A 20512-nucleotide genomic window follows, 5' to 3' on the forward strand; every position below is an offset into this window, starting at 1 on the left:
GAGTGAGCCCTAGAGATGTACAATTATGAAGCTTCTGGCAAAAACAAAATAATGACTTCATTATTAAGATTACGCAACTACCCAGTGTTTGTGAACTGAACATGAATGAATGCAAGTTGCAAAGCCTATTTAAGAGTTAATGCACTGTAGCTGTAATGAGTAAAGTGTACTGAGGCTAAGGAATGCCAGCTCCAAAACACATCCCTCTGCTGCCCTTCTTCCTCCTATCTGTTCGTTCCCCTCCCCTCATACGCTCTAGTTCTCCACTCCAGGCTGTGACGTTGGTCTGAGGAAAAGGATAAAGAGAAGATCATTAGGCATAAGGGAGTTGGACTGTTTCAACTGCTGTTTGAGGGAGGCTATAATCTTAGGATTCTGGATCTGAGACTTTTTCTTTTATAGTTTTTTGTACCTTCACATCACGAAATAGTCTAATAGGAAAACAAAAATGCCACAAAATGTGGTCCTACCTGGACCTGCTCCTTGGGGATTCAGGTTGACTGGGGGCATAGATTTTAATCAGCCTCTTGTTATCTCCAGGGTAAGTAAAATTGCAAAACTAACAAAAGATACAATATTTTCAAATTATTGTCTGTGTTAGCGGTCTGTAAACAGGGATGTAACTGTAGGCAGTTAGGAAGTTGCAGTCACACCTGGGCCCTGGTGCCATATACTATGTTTCTATACTAACATCTGCCATTTATGTTTAATCATCTGAATATCTGTCACTTATGTTATATCTGATACTAAATAATTAGTGTTTAAGCTGCATATGTACTTCTGTAAATATTAAAATTACTAAGAAAAAACAAATTAGAAAAAAACCAGCATGTGATACTTGATGACTAATAGATTTTACATCTGTGTAAAGGATGTTATACAGTTTGTACAGTCAAAACATACAGACTTTGGTGCAGAACAGGTGACCTAGAGGAAAATGGTAATGATCTATGCCAAATGGTAGCTAGATGTGAGGAATGGCTGGTACGCAGGACTGCTAAACTTAGATCCATGTATTCAGTACTTGTGTTGGGAAGCAATGCATCGTTAAGTGGCTATTTTCTGTTTAATAGACGGTTGTGTTAACAATAATGCCTATGACTGTGATGTATCAGAAGTGATGCCCTTAGGAACAATGGTGTTTTGGATTTATGATTGTTTTACAGTGCTCAGAATACATTTTTTCATATATCTGTAGTTATACTGTAAAAGAGTATTCCAGCTGTCAATGGACTAGGTAATAAGTGTTATATCAGACAGGGTCCCACTCCAGCCACCACCCACATCAGGTCAACTACAGTGAGGAGGAGTCATATGGAGTGGATTTCTGCAAGCAGTCAAATAAGCGCGCTAAGTGTAACTTTCCTCAGCTTTAATAATACAAAATATATTTACATAAATCACTAAATCATTACCAATTACGAATATACAAGAGGTTCAGAAGGAGTGTCGTCTCCCCTTAAGGAGAGCACCCAGAAGGGGTGTGGAGACACCTAGTAGGAGAGTGGGTCGAGGGGTAGGAGTGGGCATAGTCTCTCCCTGAGGAGAGCACCCAGAAGGGGTGTGGAGACACCTAGTAGGAGAGTGGGTCGAGGGGTAGGAGTGGGCATAGTCTCTCCCCGAGGAGAGCACCCAGAAGGGGTGTGGAGACACTAGGATGTGGGTGAGGAGACTTACAAGGCCATGCATGCTCCTCTGGGTAAGATATGCAAATAAGGGAGATGGAACAATACCTCTGCAGCGCCACCTATTGGATGGCAGCATTCCTTCAAATCAATGTATGACTCTTTAAACAAGTCTTTAAAACAATGTTTGGGAATAGGAAACTAAGCCAGAAATCCATACAGAGCTGTATTGTTCCATCTTTCTTTATCTGCATATTTTAAGAGGTTGTCACTTTTCTTGGTATAATACAACTCTCAGTAGCATGATAAGGGACTCCACAGCAGCCATATACTATTGGAGTATTTAATATCTCTGTGGTTGACACTAATAATATTTTTTATAATAATATCTGACTGCCTTTATGACCCAGAACAGTTTACAGAATTTAAAGCGAATCTGTCACTATGTTTTTGTAGGCTCAATGTAATTTGAGTTTGATAACAAGATCTTTTTAATGCCAAACATATAATGCACTAAAAGATCATGTGATTTGCAGTAAAACCTCCGTAGCTCTTTTTCTTCTGCCCAAAAGCCAAGCTACTATGTGGAAAGCGGATGGACCCAGTTATAGTCAATGGGGTCCGTCCGGCACTGTTTGGTTCCGTCAAGAGACGGAACCATGTAGTGCAGGGATTCCCCTTTGCTGCTCCCCAAACGGAGCAGAAAAGCAGAAACCCTGCCGCAGATGTGAAACCATCCTAAGCTGTTTTTTTGGAAATAGAAATAGGACACTTCACTTTCTGAGACTAGAAGGCCGCCATACACATAGAAGTTGAACAATATCAGTGGGCTTCAGTCAACTGTCATATATATATGGGGGCTTCCTGACAGATTATGTTGGAAGAAGGATGGATAAATGGAAAGATGCAGAATTTCACATGCCCAATACTTTTTGTCCTCAGAAGAGGTAAGATGCCGCCACAAGTGTCTGGCAGCGGTTTGCTCTCCTCTCCCTGCTGGAAACACATGCATGCTCAGCTGAGCGTGCCTGTGTACCTACCAAGAGGAAATATACTTTGTACACACTCATTCCCCAAGAGTGTCACTTTTAGAGCAAGCCTTAAAATTGTAATGTGCATTAAAGGGGTTGTCCCGTGCCGAAACGGGTTTTTTTTTTTCAATAGCCCCCCCGTTCGGCACAAGACAAACCCGATGCATGTGTTGAAAAAAAAAAACGGATAGTACTTACCCGAATCCCCACGCTCCGGTGACTTCTTACTTACCTTGCGAAGATGGCCGCCGGGATCTTCACCCTCGGTGGACCGCAGGTCTTCTGTGCGGTCCATTGCCGATTCCAGCCTCCTGATTGGCTGGAATCGGCACACGTGACGGGGCGGAGCTACGAGGAGCAGCTCTCCAGCACGAGCAGCCCCATTCAACACGGAGAAGACCGGACTGCGCAAGCGCGTCTAATCGGGCGTTTAGACGCTGAAAATTAGACGGCACCATGGAGACGGGGACGCCAGCAACGGAGCAGGTAAGTGAATAACTTCTGTATGGCTCATAATTAATGCACAATGTACATTACAAAGTGCATTAATATGGCCATACAGAAGTGTATACCCCCACTTTGTTTCGCGGGACAACCCCTTTAAAAGCTTAAAAACATATTAAAATCTTTTTTTAAGCACATTTAAGTTTCCAACACATGACCAAGACTGGCAACTAATAACGAACTGGAAATATACAGAGACAATGGCGTAGCGTCACAGTGGTAGTTACGTCAGTAACACAGAATGGGTGAGAAGTGTGACACCTTGTTTTTAAATCCACTAGGTTTTGCATATGTTTCGGGAAAAATTCAGGTGCTTATGATGAAAATATTCATAGGGCTTCATGGATTCAGAGTATGTCCAAAGAGAGTCATTTTGGCCTATGCCAGTGATTGTGAGACCGAGTGCCCAAACTGCAACCCAAAACCCACTTATTTATCGCCAACATGTCAGGGGGTGAGGTTTACCACAACATATGATTTTACCCCCATCGTTCTACAAAGGACAGGGCCGCTTCAAAATAGACAGCGTGCAGATTTTGACTGCTTTTTGGATGCGGAAATACTGCAGAATGTCCTCAGCGGAAATTTCTGTGGAAAATTCGGCCGCATTTCCGCAGTCAAAAGCTGAACCCGATCTATTTTGAAACAACCCTGCTCATTTTCACCACATGTAAACATACCGCAGCGGTAATAGTCTCCCCCCCCCCCCCCCCCCCCCCACACACACACAGCAGCCCCCAGTAGTAATAGTGGCACCCCCACAGCGGCCCCCAGTAGTAATAGTGACAGCCCCCAGTAGTAATAGTGACACCCCACAGCGGCCCCCAGTAGTAATAGTGACACCCCACAGCGGCCCCCAGTAGTAATAGTGACACCCCACAGCAGCCCCCCGTAGTAATAGTGACACCCCACAGCGGCCCCCAGTAGTAATAGTGACACCCCACAGCTGCCCTTAGTAGTAATAGTGACACCCCACAGCGGCCCCCAGTAGTAATAGTGACACCCCACAGCAGCCTCCAATATAATAGTGACACCCCACAGCGGCCCCCAGTGTAATAGTGACATCCCACAGCATCCCCAGTGTAATAGTGACATCCCACAGTAGCTGCCCCATCCACCCCCCGAGACCCACATACTTACCCCCTCGTCCTCGTGGAAGCTCCGCTCCTCCTCTGCTTGGCTTGCTGCTCAGCGCTAATCCCGGTGCACACTGTGAAGTCAGTGTTCTGATGGATGCCTCCTCCCCCTGCTCTCATGGAACCTAAGAGGAGACGTCGGGAAGGATAGAGGAGGATCCCGGCTGCACACAACTGCTAAGTGAATGCCGCAGGGGAGCCGCGGCCCCTGCCGCCATTCAGAAGTGGTAAACGGCCGATGGCGGCGCGTGCCAGTAGGGAGGGCCGTGCGTTCCGCCTCTGGCACACGTGCTATAGGTTTATCACCACTGGCCTATGCTGATTCCATAGGGCTCTATGAATATTTTTATAGCGTGCACCTAGATACAGCTTTCCCAACACATAAGCTGAGCCTTCTGTAGTTAAAATGCATTGGTATAATAATAATCTTTACTTATATAGCACCAACATATTCCGCAGTGCTTACAAGACAGGGAAGAACAGATACAAGAAACAAAGCTACAAAAAACATTGTAACATGTGAAAAAAAATCATCCATCAATCAATTACATTTTCTCTTTGACATTTCCTTCACTCCCCATATTCAATCACTTGCCTGCTCATCTCAGAAACATCTCCGGAATCCTTCACTGTGGAAACATCAAAAACTCTTATTCTTGTCCTGATGCATTCAGTTTGATAACTGCAACTCACTACTGATTGGTCTTTCTCCCACTAAACTCTCCCTTCTCCATTCCATTCTGAACGCAACTGCCAGGCTTATCTTTTACTCGAGCTGCTTCACTGATGCCTCCACCCTGTGCCAGTCACTACACCGGCGCCTCCACTCCGTGCCAGTCACTACACCGGCCCCTCTACCCCGTGCCAGTCACTACCCTGGCGCCTCCACCCCGTTCCAGTCCACACACTGGCGCCTCCACCCCGTGCCAGTCCACACACTGGGCGCCTCCACCCCGTGCCAGTCCACACACTGGGCGCCTCCACCCCGTGCCAGTCCACACACGGGCGCCTCCACCCCGTGCCAGTCCACACACTGGCGCCTCCACCCCGTGCCAGTCCACACACTGGCGCCTCCACCCCGTGCCAGTCCACACACTGGCGCCTCCACCCCGTGCCAGTCCACACACTGGCGCCTCCACCCCGTGCCAGTCCACACACCGGCGCCTCCACCCTGTGCCAGTCCACTCACCGACGCCTAGACCCTGTGCCAGTCACCACACCGACGCCTCCACCCTGTGCCATTCACTACACCGACGCCTCCACCCTGTGCCATTCACCACACCGACGCCTCCACCCTGTGCCATTCACCACACCGACGCCTCCACCCTGTGCCAGTCACCACACCGATGCCTCCACCCTGTGCCAGTCACCACACCGACGCCTCCACCCTGTGCCAGTCACCACACCGACGCCTCCACCCTGTGCCAGTCACTACACCGACGCCTCCACCCTGTGCCAGTCACTACACCGACGCCTCCACCCTGTGCCAGTCACTACACCGGTTGCCTGTCAAAAATAGAATAGAGGTTAAACTCATCACTCTAATCTATAAAGCTCTCCACAGTGCTGCACCTCCCTATATCTCCCCCCTCATCTCCGTGTACCACGCTACCTGTGTTCTCCACTCTACTAATGACCTTAATTCCCTGAAGACAACCTACTTCTATCTATATAAAATATAACCTTTATTTATTATTAAATTTAAAAAACTATAGGGAGAATCCACTACTTAAGCCTGGTTTAGACAGAACAATTATCGCTCAAAAGATGTCTTTTAAGTGATAATCGTTGTGTGCATTCAGTGCAAGGTGACCGCTCAAACGTTGAGCGATCACTTTGTGCTCCGAGCGGGCTATGAAGAACACAGCTGGACTGCTGTGTTCTTCATACCCCAGCTGTTCATGGAGTGCTCATCTGGTATACAGCCGTGCGCTCTGTGTGGAGTATACCCTGCCTGTGTTCAGGGAGCGAGATACAGCTGAAACAATAGTATCAGCTGTATCCCGCTATGAATTCCTGATAAGGCTGATTGTTGTCTTTCAGTGTGCTAAAAGACAATGATCAGCGACTGCTTAACGAAAACTGTACGATGTCAGTGCAGTTACACACAACAATTATCGCTCAAAAGACGGCTTTTGAGCGAATTCTGAGCAATAATTGTTGTGTCTAAATGGGCCTTTAGACACAAACAAAACACATATGTTAAACTGGTACACTCATAAGTTACCAGAGTGGATTCTTATTTCAGACTAAAGAATATAGTGGATATTTGGTATGACATACACAGACCGAATTTCCGAAAGGGAATTCCAGGTCTATAATTGTACAGTGGAAGTATAGGGCTTACTGTATAGAATGATATTCAAATGATGGGAGAGGTTTCGGAAAGGCGCTTAATAATCCCCAGACACCCTAGAAGACGCAAGTCCCCAATCTCTCCCCCAGATATGCACTCGAAGACAATGTAAAAATACTGACTGTATTTTTTCTGACTTATGTCCATATAAATCCTGTATGACCTCTATATTCAGTCTGAGATGTAAACTGTCACAAATCATTAGGGATAGAGGAAGATACATAACTTGATATCTCCTATCCTACATTCATTTTATACATAAGCCTTAGGGTAAATTACTGTTGCAAAGCCTATATACGGTAAGTATATTTCTCTGGATATATTGAAATCTCATAGGTTACTAATGTATATCCTAGTAAAATAACAACATACTTTTATTTCAGTTAACCAATCCTAAACACTCTTCATTAAACGAGATACATGTATCACCCATAGTTAAAGGCTAATATGTATAGATAGAAGTATTTCTTTATTACTTACGGAATAGGATTAACGATAGTGCAGGGACCAGAAAGCTGATCATAGCCTCTGGCTGAGAAATGTATCATTCGGTTATGCTCCTCATAACTAAGTTCGTGTGTGTGTGTGTGTGTGTGTGGGTGGGGGGGGGGGGGGCGCAGTGATAACTGCGCTCTTAATCACTATGGGTATCTACTGATGGATATGGATATCTCCCAAATTCAAAAAGTTGCTTGTCGCACTTTGTTACAGTTCCACTCTGAACACAGTATATCACACACTGCACTAATTGTCAGTTTCCTCCATTTCAAATTTCTATTTCTGTCATTCCTAGTCAATTTTCGAATTTGGGAGGTATCCATATCCATCAGTAGATACCCATAGTGATTAAAAGCGCAATCATCACTATAAAGGTTATATTTTATATGGATATAAGTATGTTGTCTTCATTGAATTTAGTCCTTATTCTTGAGAACTGCTCCCTCTCTGAGACTTTTTTTTTTCCTACTAATGACCTTAGACTCGAATCCAGACCTCCTAGTTTTGTGCTGAGTCGCAATAGTTCTCTGGAATGCGCTATCCCGTACAATGAGATTACTTCCAAACGCCCACAGCCCTCAAGACACATCTTTCTAGAGAGGCCTACTAATCTAAACTCTTCACCATCTATCCTGGTTCTACATTATATGTTGTGAAATATTTTTGTAAAGCGCTGCTGAATATGCTGGTAATACATAGCTAAAATCATTATTATTAACAAGATATGAACAGTCTTATGAGCGTGATCACCTTTACAAGGGGCCGAAAAAATATAGTAATGCGCCTAGCATAAGCAGATCTGTTTTGGATCCATGCTAAATGACAATGGGGAACATTTACGTAGGTTGGCATTATATACACTGGTCGAAGTAAACTGTGCACCAGGCTAAGAGTGATAAATGGGTCTATATGGAAACCTACGCAAGTTCCAAGCTGGCATATGTTTCTGCTATAATGCATCTCAGGTGCTGGTGTAAAGCTAGCTAGGCTCCATCCACTTTTTGAAAACATGTCAGAACAGGGCTGAAAAGCCCTAAAAGTTGCAATTTTTTCCACGTGCACCAGTATTGTGATTCCTGTATACCAAAAAAACTGCTGTACAAAGAATAATAGATTTGTAATGAGTAACTTTAGTAGAATATACTACAATCTAAAGCAACTCAAGCATTATACAAAAGCATGAAAAAGGCTCTCATATTTGTTAGGTTTGCTAAAAATATTTATAGTAATGTTCAGGTACAGTTTATGACACTCTAGAAATGTGATGTCACAAGCCATCGTGGGTAACTAAATAGTTTAGTACCACAGTTTTTAAAGTTGTATTGAACTATGAAGAAAATCACCTGAAAATATCCATTCTTTCAGCATTCTGTGCTCTGAACAAAACTGCCACTAAAACCACCATTAAGGCCGGCTGCACACGACTGGGTTAGATTCCGCATGCGGGAGCCTGCAGCAGAATCTGACCCTGTGCACAGCCGGCATCCACACGTACCTGACTTTTCTTTCTTCTTATTCCGTACTGCAGATGGTCCGCACTGCAAGCTGTCGGACATGCGTAGTACAATTTTTGTTTTTCTTTTAAAACCCTGGCTTTTCCCGTGTCATCGCTAGGGATAACGCAAAATCTGCCACCTTTCCTCCATATCATTGTGGAAGGGGCATGGGTTGGACAGCTTCCATTGACTTTAATGGAAGCGTCCAAGCGAAATCCGCACAGAAATAGAGCATGCTCCGATTGTTCCTCAGCGAGGGAAAAATCGTAATTGATTTCTGCTTGTGTAGCGGAAAAAGTGTTTTGCCATAGCATACTATGGGTGGTATATGCTCCAAAATCCGAAGGCGGACGCTCGCTACAGATTCCGCAATGCAAGTCTCCCGTGTGCAGCCGGCCTTAAACAGCAAAACAAAAATGCTGTATGTGCACACTCATAAAATTCATATACACTCATATGAGGATGTAGTTTAAACACAAAAAAAAACAAAAAACACAAAAACATGACACAAGCACACAGCAAAAATGCTAAGAACTATGGTTGAACGGTCCCTAAATTAAATGAGTAGTGGAAAGATCAACCACAGTAGTAATTTTTACCTGAAAAAAAACAAACAAACATACATCTCAATTTATCTTTGAGCACCATCTGACAGTTTATATACAGATAGAATGTAAATAACAAGGTAAATAACTTGGTACATATAATACATAAATCAGTCGTCATAAATTACAGCCTCAGTTATGGTTCGGTGCTGCATTCAGAATTCTGCTGGTTGCTGTCGGAGACCATCAACAAGCTTTTCAACAGACAACCCTGACAGATTAAGGCTGGGTTCACATGGGGCGGATTTGCCGCGGAAATTCCGAGCAGAATTTCGTTGCGGCAAATCCGCATGCAGCTGCTAATCCCTCAGAATTTCTCAGAAATCTCGTCCACACGGGACGGCAAATACGCTGCAGCTAAGCCGGCAGAAGCCGTTGCTGCGGCGTGGATTTGCCAAACGCAGCAGGTCTATTTTTTTTTTTTTTTCTCGCTGCGGCCGCCCTCTCCTCTATGGGAGCGCCGGCCGCAGCGGAAGATTGAGTGGCCAGGCCGCTTCAAAGCTGCCGCAGCTTTTTCCGCGGTGGTTCTCCCGGCGGGAATGTCGCAGTTTTTGCTGCGGCCAAACCGCGATATTTCCGTTGGGCATCCGCCCTGTGTGACCGTGGCCTTAGGCTTCTTTATACTAGCGTGAGCCCCAGTTCAGGGTCTCCATCTCAATTCCATTTTTGGAGCAAAACAGAATTAAACAGATATGTTTTTTCTATTATGGATTTCAATGGGGTTATTAAAAAATGGAAAGCAAACCGGAAAACTTTCCATGCGCTTCCTTTCTATTAAATTTCCGTCTTTAAACAGGACAAGTAGTGCTGCAGACGACCCTTATGTGTTCTGTTTATAAAATACAAACCTTAAAGGAATAAACGGAAAGGGAAAGCTTCCTGTTTGTTTTCCGCTTTTTAATAATCCAATTGAAATCAATGGGTTTTATCATTAATATATATATATATAAAACTTTTCCCAAGAGCTGGACCCACTATAAAATAGATAATACTTACCTCTCCTCAAACCTCCAAAGTGGAGCTGAGCGGCTTGCACTGACCCGGCATCAGCTTCCGGCTAGACTGCCAGGTGGAAACACGTGACGGCTGTGATCAATCAGAGGCCACTGCGTCAGGTCATCAAAATCCTAGCATGATGACCAGGATATGAGCAATAATGCCAGGAGTGCCAACGGTGGCACTGCTGTTTCTGACTGGAAGCAGCAGTCATGGGCTTCTGCTCGACCACCTAGCCAGAAGCAGTGTGAGCCACTCAGCTCCGCTTTGGAGATCCAAGCAAAATTATCAATTTTTCTTTATTTCATAACGGGCCGTGCTGCTGGAAAGGTTTTTATACAAATAATAAAACCCCTTCAAGCGTGACACAAGTCATTTTGTGGAATTTCTGATCTGCTTCCCTCAACTATTCGTGCTATTATGATCAAGTGGAAGTATCTAGAAGTAACAGGTCAGCCATAAAGTTGTAGATCACACAAACTCGGAGCAGGGCCGCTAAAAGCTGTAGTGTGCAACGCATAAAATTCCCCTGTCCTCCTTAGCACCACTCAGCACTTCTAGATGAATCTAGGTTTGATGGATGCTTGCAAAACGCTACCTACTTAATTACATAATGCCTACTGTAAAATTTTGTGGAAAAGGGATAACAGTACGGAGCTATTTTTCTGAGATTTTGCACTCTATTTCCAGCAAAGTTAAAGCATGCAAAGATATTTTACGCAACAGTTTGGTGAGGGCCTGTTCCAGCATGACTGTGCCTCTGCGCACAAGGCAGAGAAAAAACAACATAGTTTGACGAGTTTGGTATAGAAGAACTTAAAGGAGATGTCTCGAGGAAGCAGTTAATTTTTTTTTTTGCCCAGTCCCCCCCATTAAACATACATTACTAATTACCCCTGTAAATGACATTTCTAGCTGGTTCGTACTTACCGTTCCAGCGTTTCAGCAACTTATAAAAGTTTCCTCAAGATGGCCGCCGGCTCTTTCCCCGTCGCTCGCTGCAGCCCGACGTGCGCGCTCCCGAGACGCCGCCAGCTGTGTCTCCATGGCAACCAGACGCCCCGCAGCCGCCGACCAGACACCCCGCAGCCGCCGACCAGACGCCCACCGCCAGGCAGCAGGTAACCGGCGCTAGCCCCCGACTCCCCAGCGCTAGACCCTCAGCCCAGGTGAAGGCCCCGGAGCCCAGCGCTAGGTTCCGGAGCCCAGCGCTAGTTCCCCCGGCCTAGCGGCAGCCCCCCCCGGCCTAGCGACAGCCCCCCCCGGCCTAGCGACAGCCCCCCCATCGCAGCGGCAGCCCCCCCGGCCTAGCGACAGCCCCCCCATCGCTGCGACAGCCCCCCCCGGCGCAGCGACAGCCCCCCCCGGCGCAGCCCGGCGCAGCGACAGCCCCCCCCCGGCGCAGCGGCAGCCCCCCCCGGCGCAGCGACAGCCCCCCCGGCGCAGCGCAGCGGCAGCCCCCCCCCGACCCATCACTTACCTGGGAGGCTTCTCGGGGCTGCTGGGCTGGGCTGGGCTTCTCCGCTGGGCAGCTCCAGTTTCTGCACCTTCCTCTAACAGAGGATGGTGCAGAATGGCCGCTCCAGCGCGCTCCCGAGCAGTGACAGCTCGTCTGCGCATGCGCAGAAGAGCTGTAGCGGGGAGCACACTGAAGCGGCTCGTGCTGAATGGAGAAGACCGGACTGCGCAAGCGCGTCTAAAAAAGCAAGCTGCCAGCGAATTTAGACGGAACCATGGAGACGAGGACGCTAGCAACGGAGCAGGTAAGTGGAATAACTTCTGTATGGCTCATATTTAATGCACAATGTACATTACAAAGTGCATTAATATGGCCATACGGAAGTGTATAACCCCACTTGGTTTCGCGAGACCACCCCTTTAACGGATCTGCTGAGACCTGAACACGAACCCACTGAGCACCTGTGGGATGAACTGCAATGCCAGTTGCTAGCCAGACCTTCTCTTGCAACATCAATGCTGACCTCACTAATTCTCCTTGGACTGAATAAGCGCAAATTCCCATAGCCATAATTCCCAGAAGAGTAAAGGCTGTTATAGCAGCAAAAGGGGATGTAACCCCACACTAACGATCGTGGTTTTTTTAGCAAGTGTTAAACTTTCTCATCTAATCCTCATTTAGGCTATATCCATACATGACCTATTTGTTGCAAGCATTCTTGTGACTGAAAGTCTGTTCCCTTCATCTTAAGCAAAGTCTTGTCAGCTGACAGAATGTAAAATTTGGGAAAGACAAAACATCCAATGTGAAGCACTAAGCGGGGAGCATTTAGACACAGCAAGAAGTCAGCGATCCAGCAATGATTTTTATGCTGGTTGAAAATGAGCGATAACGAAAACTAAACAATGTTTTTGCATTTAGGCATATTATGCGATAATCTTCCTGTGCAAATGGCCCTTAGCAGAAGTATGAGGAGCCCCTCTAGCTAGTGGTCACACTGTAAATGACTCAGAAATCCATATCTGTTCACGCCTTGCAGTAAATAGATGGCATTGCACAAGTAGGAATCGCCTCTAAGCAGATCAAGTGGACTGTTCCAAGTGGAGTGGAATACCCTGTGAGAGGAATGAGGTGATGTTATCATGTGAATGTATGTACTGTATTTCGGGAGCATCAGGGGGTCATGGGCATCTGCTAAGCAGCTGACAAGGGTTACCAGTTGTATCTATAGCGCTCTATGATGTAACCTGTATACAAGACTGACCAACAGCCAGAATAGGAAAACCAAGACAAATAGATTTTACATTATACCCATTTTGAAACAGATTGAGCATTTTACTTCAGGAAAGGGCTTCTTCACACGACTCAATTTGCATACGTAAAATATATACATCCGCAAAACACAGACATTAGAACCCATTGATTTCAATGGGTTTGTTCTCATGTGTATTTTAGGCGCGCAGAAAAAAAAGTATGACCTGCTCTATCTTTCTGTGTTTTGCGCAGAAAAGGCCACCCCCCAAGTCTATTGGAGGTGCGCATATATGCAAGGGGATGCGTGAAACACTGCGTAAAACTGTAAAAAAAAAAAAAAAAAACGGGCCTTATTAGGGTAATAACCTTTTAATCCACAGAAATGGTATGTCGCACAAATGTGTGAACTGGCCTGGTGTGTGCAAAAAGTACATTATTATGCGCAGACATGCATGCAAATGTACCTCATTCAACCTCATTAATGAGCAATACGTTGCGTTGTGGCGAACAGTATTTGTACACACATTTGTATAAAGAAGCCCTAAATCTGCCTCTGCAGGTTTCCGTTACATAACACACGGGTGATAAAGTCGCCAAATTTGTGCGTTGTGAAACGTACAAATACGAACCTCATTCATTTGAATGGGTTCATACACATGAGTGATGTTTTCCCACATGGCACTGCGATGTGATGCTATGCGAGAAACACACTGCATCATGTTCTATCTTCCTGTGATATCGCTCATTGTTTTCAATCCTTGCGAGGAATCCCTTTAGACGCGGCAGGGGTGAAGGAATTCCCTGCCGCTACTGTCACAGTGGATCACGGTACTCTCCCATTCCTTCCAATGGGGCCGTCGCTGCTGTCAGCCCAACATCCTGAGTATCATTTAGGATATAAAAAGATCTGTAATCTACTTTGAACTCTGAGTAGCGGAGTCATACTATAATGCTGAAATGTTTCCTGAAGATGAAAGTGGAGTCTGGCCTAGTCCAACGTGATGAACTCGCCATTACATGGAGTGACAGTTACACCCTTCATCCTTAAGGTAGCAAGATGGCTAGTACAATCCTTCCCAAAAGGAAGAGCATGAAACTTGAGATGGGAAATTGATCCATGAATTAACAAACCTATCCTCAGGCAACGCCTTGCAAGAAGAGCGTAAAAGTATGATCTAAGATTGTCAACATAACTGTTTTATTACAGAATACCCCTAAGGCCGGGCTCAAATGAGCGCGTTGTAAAATGCTGTGTGTATAATGCAGTTTACCATTGTGTGAGCCCACACATCACCACGTATGGCATCAATTTTTTTTACTGCGCATGACAGTGTATCTCATGTATGCAGTCATCACAGTCTGACTTGTTCCTTTTTTTCATTTCCCACTGTCACTTAACAATGTTGCATATAAACACAGAACATATGCAATGTAATTGCGTATGTACAGCGTTTATTACGCACCCGTGGGGAATAATAAGTTGCGTATTATATGCAAAGTATATACGCAAGTGTCAATGGATCAATGAAAATCAATAAACTTTCATTGACTCCATTCCCCGTGTATTATGTGCATGTAAATCGCATGCGTAATACGTTGTTAAATTACACACGTGAGCCTGCTCTAACTGGAAGGCTGTTCAAGAATCAGCAAGCGACTGGTATCCACTTGTTTAATGTCTTTAGAATCAAAAAAATCTTTCATTAAGGCATGTTTAGAATCATTCAGTTTCCAAAGGAAACTGCTTCTGGACTGATGTGACTAGTAAAGAGGTTGGAGGAGGCCCTGCCACAACTACAGGAAACGTTAGGGTGCCTTCACATCTGCGCTGGGGATTCCACTTTCCTGCTCCGTTTGGTACCATTCAGAACCGAACAACGTTGAGTGGAACACAATGACTATAATATGGTCCACCCGCTTTCCATCTTTTAGACAGAAGAAAATACACTGAATGCAGAGCTTTTTCTACCAATATTTTCAGATGTATCTGCGACGGGACATCCGGCCGTATGGGCTCCAGCTAAAGATGTGAAACCACCCTTAGGGCTTTTACCCACTAGTCTTTTTTCGCTGCAAATTCGCAGCGTTTTTTTTCCAGATGTCAATGGGACTTTCTTATGTTACATTTGCATCGCACAAAAAAAGTAAGCTTGCGTTTTTGCATTTTTTTTGTGCGATGTGAATTTAACAGTAGAAAGTCCCATTGAAAAAAAAAACGCTAGTGGGTAAAAACCCTTATAGGGATTTGTTTTACAACACCTTTTTTATTCTACTCTGTAGACGGAATACAAGTCTGCCTCCATGGGACTTTATTATTAAAACTTTCTAAATAATCAGACTAGTACACTTTCAGTAAAATCAGAAAAGTAAAAGGTAAGTCCCCAGTGCAAGCACCGAGTCCTAGGGTGACGTCACATTGTGACTTTCTTTTGGCAGGCTGTTTTTGCAGGGTGGTTAGCCATTGCCTTCCCCAGTCATCTTTAACATCCCCTAGCAAGCTGGGTACTAATTTTATCGACTTCAGAAGGATGGAAGGCTGAGTCAACCTTGAGCCGGCTACCTAAAGCATATGGGCGTGAGCAAGAGCTTAGGACTGCATTTATGTTGATCTAAAACTGTGCGCCACAGGAGGCTTTTAGCCTGGGTTCACACACACCGGAATCCCGGCGGAAATCTCGTGGTTTGGCCGCAGCGGGAAAATGTGAGATTTCCACCGGGAGAAGCGCTGCTTCGAAACCCGCGGCACCCAGCCGCGGGTATTGAAGCGGCCTGGCCGCTTGCTCTTCTGCTGCGGCTGCGCTCTCCTCTATGGGAAGAAAACAAAAAAGGTACATTTTGCCACGGCGGATTCGCCGTCCCGTGTGGACGAGATTTCTGAGAAATCTCGTTAACATGGCTGGCTAATCCCAGGATTAGTGGCTGCAGGTGGATTTGCCCAGTATTACAGTTTCAGGAAAATCGGAAAACAATTCACAATAATGTGTTTTATAGAGATAAAATAGAGAACTGTATTGCTTATTTATGTTACCCTCGACCAGGATTTTTACATTAACTCATGTACCATGTCTGTTTAATTTTTCAGATAACCCCAGGAAGTAAATCTTCTATTGCTAATTTGTGCCCTGGAGATATGATACTTGCCATTGATGGATACAGCACTGATGGCATGACACATGCTGAAGCACAAGATAGGATTAAAGCTGCAACTGACCAGCTCTGCCTAAAGATTGACAGGTATTCATTTCCCTCAGGTTAAGAACCCTGCAGGACATTTAAGTGTCAGTTTATTAATATGAGGCTAGAGCTGTTATTGCTGATTGAAGTGAGAGGTTTTCTTAAGAGCAGTACTTTAAATGTAACCTAGAATATCAGCCGTGTTAAAAATATGACTGACGATAATATCTAGTTGCACCCATGGTATTAATAATCACAATCACTATAAATACATTACATTAACCCCTTAATGACATGGCCCCTTTTTCTTTTTCCATTTTCGCTTTTTTTTCCCCCTTCAAAAAAATGGTAACTCCTTTATTTATCCATCCACGTCGCTGTATGAGGGCTTGTTTTTTGCGGGACGAGTTGTATTTTTCAATGGTGCTATTTAAAGTACCATATAATGTACTGAAAAACTTTAAAAAATTCTAAGTGGAGTAAAATGAAAGAAAACGACATTTCGCCATCTTTCAGTGCGTCTTGTTTCTACGGCGCACAAACTGCAACAAAAGCGACATGATAACTTTATTCTATGGGTCGGTACGATTACTACGATACCAAACTTGTATAGGTTTTTTTTTTTACTGTACTATTTTTATTTTCAAAGACATTTAATTTTTTTCAGTTATTTTCTGCGGTCATTTTGTGCGCTCAATAACTGTTTTATTTTTCCGTCGACATAGTTGAGCAAGGGCTCATTTTTTGCGGGATGTCCTGTAGTTTCAGATAGTACCAATTTGGAATACATACAACTTTTTATCGCTTTTTATTGTGCTTTTTCTGGGAGACAGGGTAACTAAAAAAGTGCATTTCTGGCTTTTTTTTTTTTTTTTTCGGACGACGTTCACCGTACAGGAAAAATAATGCACTACTTTTATAGATCGGACTTTTACGGACGCGGTGATACCAAACATGTATTTTTATTTTATGATTTAGATTTTTTAATAATAGATATGGCAAAAGGGGGGTGAGTTAAACTTTTATAACTTTTTTTTTTTTACAATTAAAAAAACTTTATTGTTTTTTTTCACTTTACTTTAAAGTCCCCCTGGGGGACTACAACCAGCAATGCTTTGATCGCTCCGGCAGTATGACGTAATGCTATAGCATTACATCATACTGCCATTTAACAGGCAGTCTAACAAGCCACCCCACGGGGATGGCTTGATAGGCAGTCTGGTAAGGCAGCCCTGGGGCCTTTCAGAAAGCCCCCAGCAGCCATGACACCTGCAAGGCTCCCCCGATGTCACCACGGGGGAACGTGCGGGACCCCCGAACATCATTCGGGGATTTAAATGCCGCTGTCAGAATTGACAGCGGCATTTAAATGGTTAATAGCCGCAATTGGCCGAACGGCCGATAGCGGCTATTGCCCGCGGGTGTCAGCTGTACTAAACAGCTGACGCCCGCACTGTATGAAGAGAGGTTGTCCCGCAACCTCTTTTCATACATACCCTGCCGCTCCATGACGTACCTATACGTCATGGAGCTGGAAGGGGTTAAAGAAGAATCACGTACCAAGTCCCATATAAAAGAATGGTGCTTTCGATCTCAGAGAGGGTTTTCATAATGCGGTTTTATAACCTTTATTACTTATCTGTAGGAAATGGTGATAAATGTTAAGACTTTTTGGTGATCCAAGTGCTAATATCTCTACTGAAATACAAGAACAGGGATCCCATGCATGTTCTGTACCTCCCACAGACTTGTTGATATTTACCTTAACCTGCTTTCTGAAATCATAAGTGTAGGGCTTTCCAGAGAAAGGTTCGAGAACATGGTCGCTCTTTTTAGGACAGTACCCTGTTTAGTTAAGGACATAATAGGAATTTGAAAGGCTCTCTTTACATTTTCCGGGGTGCGGAACTTGGCTCCACCCAGTCCCACCCATCCCATTGCAAGCAGTGGCGAAGGGCGGAGAGGCGGCAGGAGCTCAGTGCACTGCTCCAAGCCAGGACCGCATCCTCCCCTTGCAGAGAGGGACACTGTATATCGGTCGGGCATGGAAACCTGACTGATATACGTCTGTCTGAATTAGCCCTCAGTTTGTGAAAATGTAACTAGTTTACAGATTTCATACAATACCCAGCTAAAATCACAAGTTGTTACAAAGCTGTTTTTAGACGATGAAGCATGTAAGGCCCTGCTTGGTTTCCCATTTTCCTGTTCCATCATGGAAGCAGGAAATTAAAATGCTGAATGTATTCCATTGACTATAATGGGATCTGTCCACATTTTGTGCTGGATTTATGTCACGTCTCTGAACGAAGCTTCCGACACAGATATCAACATAGCCGATTACAGGGTTGATTGGCTAAAGTATATGGACTTTCAAATGTACTTATTTGTCTTTAGAGCTGAAACTAGGATGTGGTCTCCGCAAGTATGTGACGATCCATATAAAATTAACCTTGAAGCTGAACCACAGGTAAGACAAACTCTGCTTTCTTTTAAAAATACACAAATTGATACCCTTGGTTGTATTCAGAGACTTTGTTATAGCCAAACATTTTTAATGTAGTAATACTGAGGAAAGCCACATAAGCACAGAGGGAATCTACAAACAGCGAGCAGATACTGCATGAAGCCACTTTCCCATGCCTGAAAAAAATCGTGCAGGATTTTGTGTGTTGCGAGAAGCACAAATATCACACGTATATGAACCACATTCTCTTGAATGGGGTCATATATAAGAGCGATTTTTTTTCCTGCATCACGGGTGCAGTAAAAAGAAAATCACAGCATGGCCTATGTCCGGGTGTTCCCTCAGAACGCTTCTCCCATTGTTTTCATTGGGGCCGGCAAAAACATTACACAGCGTGCAAAGGGATATTTCTCAACGAAAATAATGTGAAACTCTTGCCGATCCTTCGCCGCGGCTGTAAGCCGTGCTGGAGGATCGCCACTTACTTGAAGTGCTAAGGCGTTTTAGACACAAAAACGCCTCGCATTTGCAAGAACATCGCACGTACACGATATGGAGCCAAGTCTCATGGCCCAATGTCATACTCACCCATGTGAAATTAGCCTTAGACAGGGCTATATTAAATATGTGACACACAGCACGTAAACACTGCAGTTTTTCCCCAGTAGAAGTGCTTATGGAAAATCCGCAGAGCATTACAGCAGCGGCGAAGTGGAAGAAGTTTTAACAAATCTCATCAACATGCTGCAAAGAAATTCTGCATAAAATCTGCAGTGGAACTGACTGCAGAAGTTAAATCCAGAGTATGACGATTTATGCTACAGATTTTCACCATGAATGTCAATCTTTACAATGCAAAGTGTGAAATCTGCAGTCTCTGCTCAACAAAATCCGTAAAAAAAAAACAAAAAAAAACAAAAAAACCATACTTTGGTGCGCTTATTGCCACTGCAGATTTTCAGCAGATTTGCGGTGTATTTTTTTACTATGGACCTGCCCCATGTGGACATATGACCATCCTGAACACACCACATAAATGCATTTTCAGTCTAGGACTGAAAAGTGGCAATGCAAACTGCCTTTAAGTAAAAAGGATGCAAGTAGCCTTGCAACTCTTGTAGGAGGGTGAATATTAAAATTTTCAATAGCATGATTGTGCTACTAAAAGTACCTGCAATTAATAACCTCAAATAATGCCATCCTGCAATGCTCTAATATCAGCATACAATGCTAAAATACTACCATACAAAGCTCATATAAATTAAAATTTTAAGTAAAACTGCTCTACATTTATGAAACAACAAGTAATGGTGCCCAAGTTGCATTAGCAAAGCCACTTTCCCATGGCTGAGAAAAGTATTTAAATACCATCACACAGTGCTCAACTAATACCACCATACATAGCAAAAATAGTACCACCAATAGAAAGGCCAAATAAGACTATGACTAGGATGCCATGCACTCAGGCATCCCCTCAGGTACTCAAATGTTGTATCATTGGACATTGTGCATGCACACATCTCAAAATTAGGGCTTCTTCGAACGAGCGTATATCGTCCGGCGTTTTCAGGGCCGGACGATATACGCTTTCATCTAAGCAGTCCCCCCCTTCTCTCCCACTCACCAGCTCTCTGCCTCTCTCCTCTGTTTGCAATGGGAAGTGGCGGGATGGGGCGGAGCTAAGCTCCACTCTGTCCCGCCCACTCACATTGCTGGCTATAGACAAGGGGAAGGGGGTTGGCGGAAGCTTTGTTTCGCCCCTGTCCCACACACTCCCATTGCAAACCGCTCGGAGGGGAAGAGAGAAGCAGAGAGCCGGTGAGTGGGAGGGCCAGCGTATATCGGACGGGCGTGAAAACCTGGCCGATATACGCACGTCTGAATAAGCACTTATAGAAACATTTTGTAAGG

The 20512-nt window shown here is 44.5% G+C and overlaps 1 protein-coding gene across 2 annotated transcripts in view; it reads left to right on the forward strand.

Moving 5' to 3' along the window:
• The first annotated feature begins 271 nt into the window (after nucleotides 1-271).
• PDLIM3 (PDZ and LIM domain 3) overlaps nucleotides 272-20512 on the forward strand; it is a 49429-nt gene continuing 29188 nt past the window's right edge. The window contains exons 1-3 of one of the 2 annotated variants that reach the window (XM_066573449.1): nucleotides 272-541; nucleotides 16043-16194; nucleotides 18532-18604. In XM_066573449.1, coding sequence (XP_066429546.1) covers nucleotides 449-541; nucleotides 16043-16194; nucleotides 18532-18604 — 318 coding nt within the window. In that variant the 5' untranslated portion in view covers nucleotides 272-448. The remainder of the gene's footprint in view (nucleotides 542-16042; nucleotides 16195-18531; nucleotides 18605-20512) is intronic. The other variant, XM_066573448.1, reaches the window with a different exon arrangement.

This window comes from Eleutherodactylus coqui, chromosome 7, assembly GCF_035609145.1.
Source record: "Eleutherodactylus coqui strain aEleCoq1 chromosome 7, aEleCoq1.hap1, whole genome shotgun sequence".
NCBI lineage: Eukaryota > Metazoa > Chordata > Amphibia > Anura > Eleutherodactylidae > Eleutherodactylus > Eleutherodactylus coqui.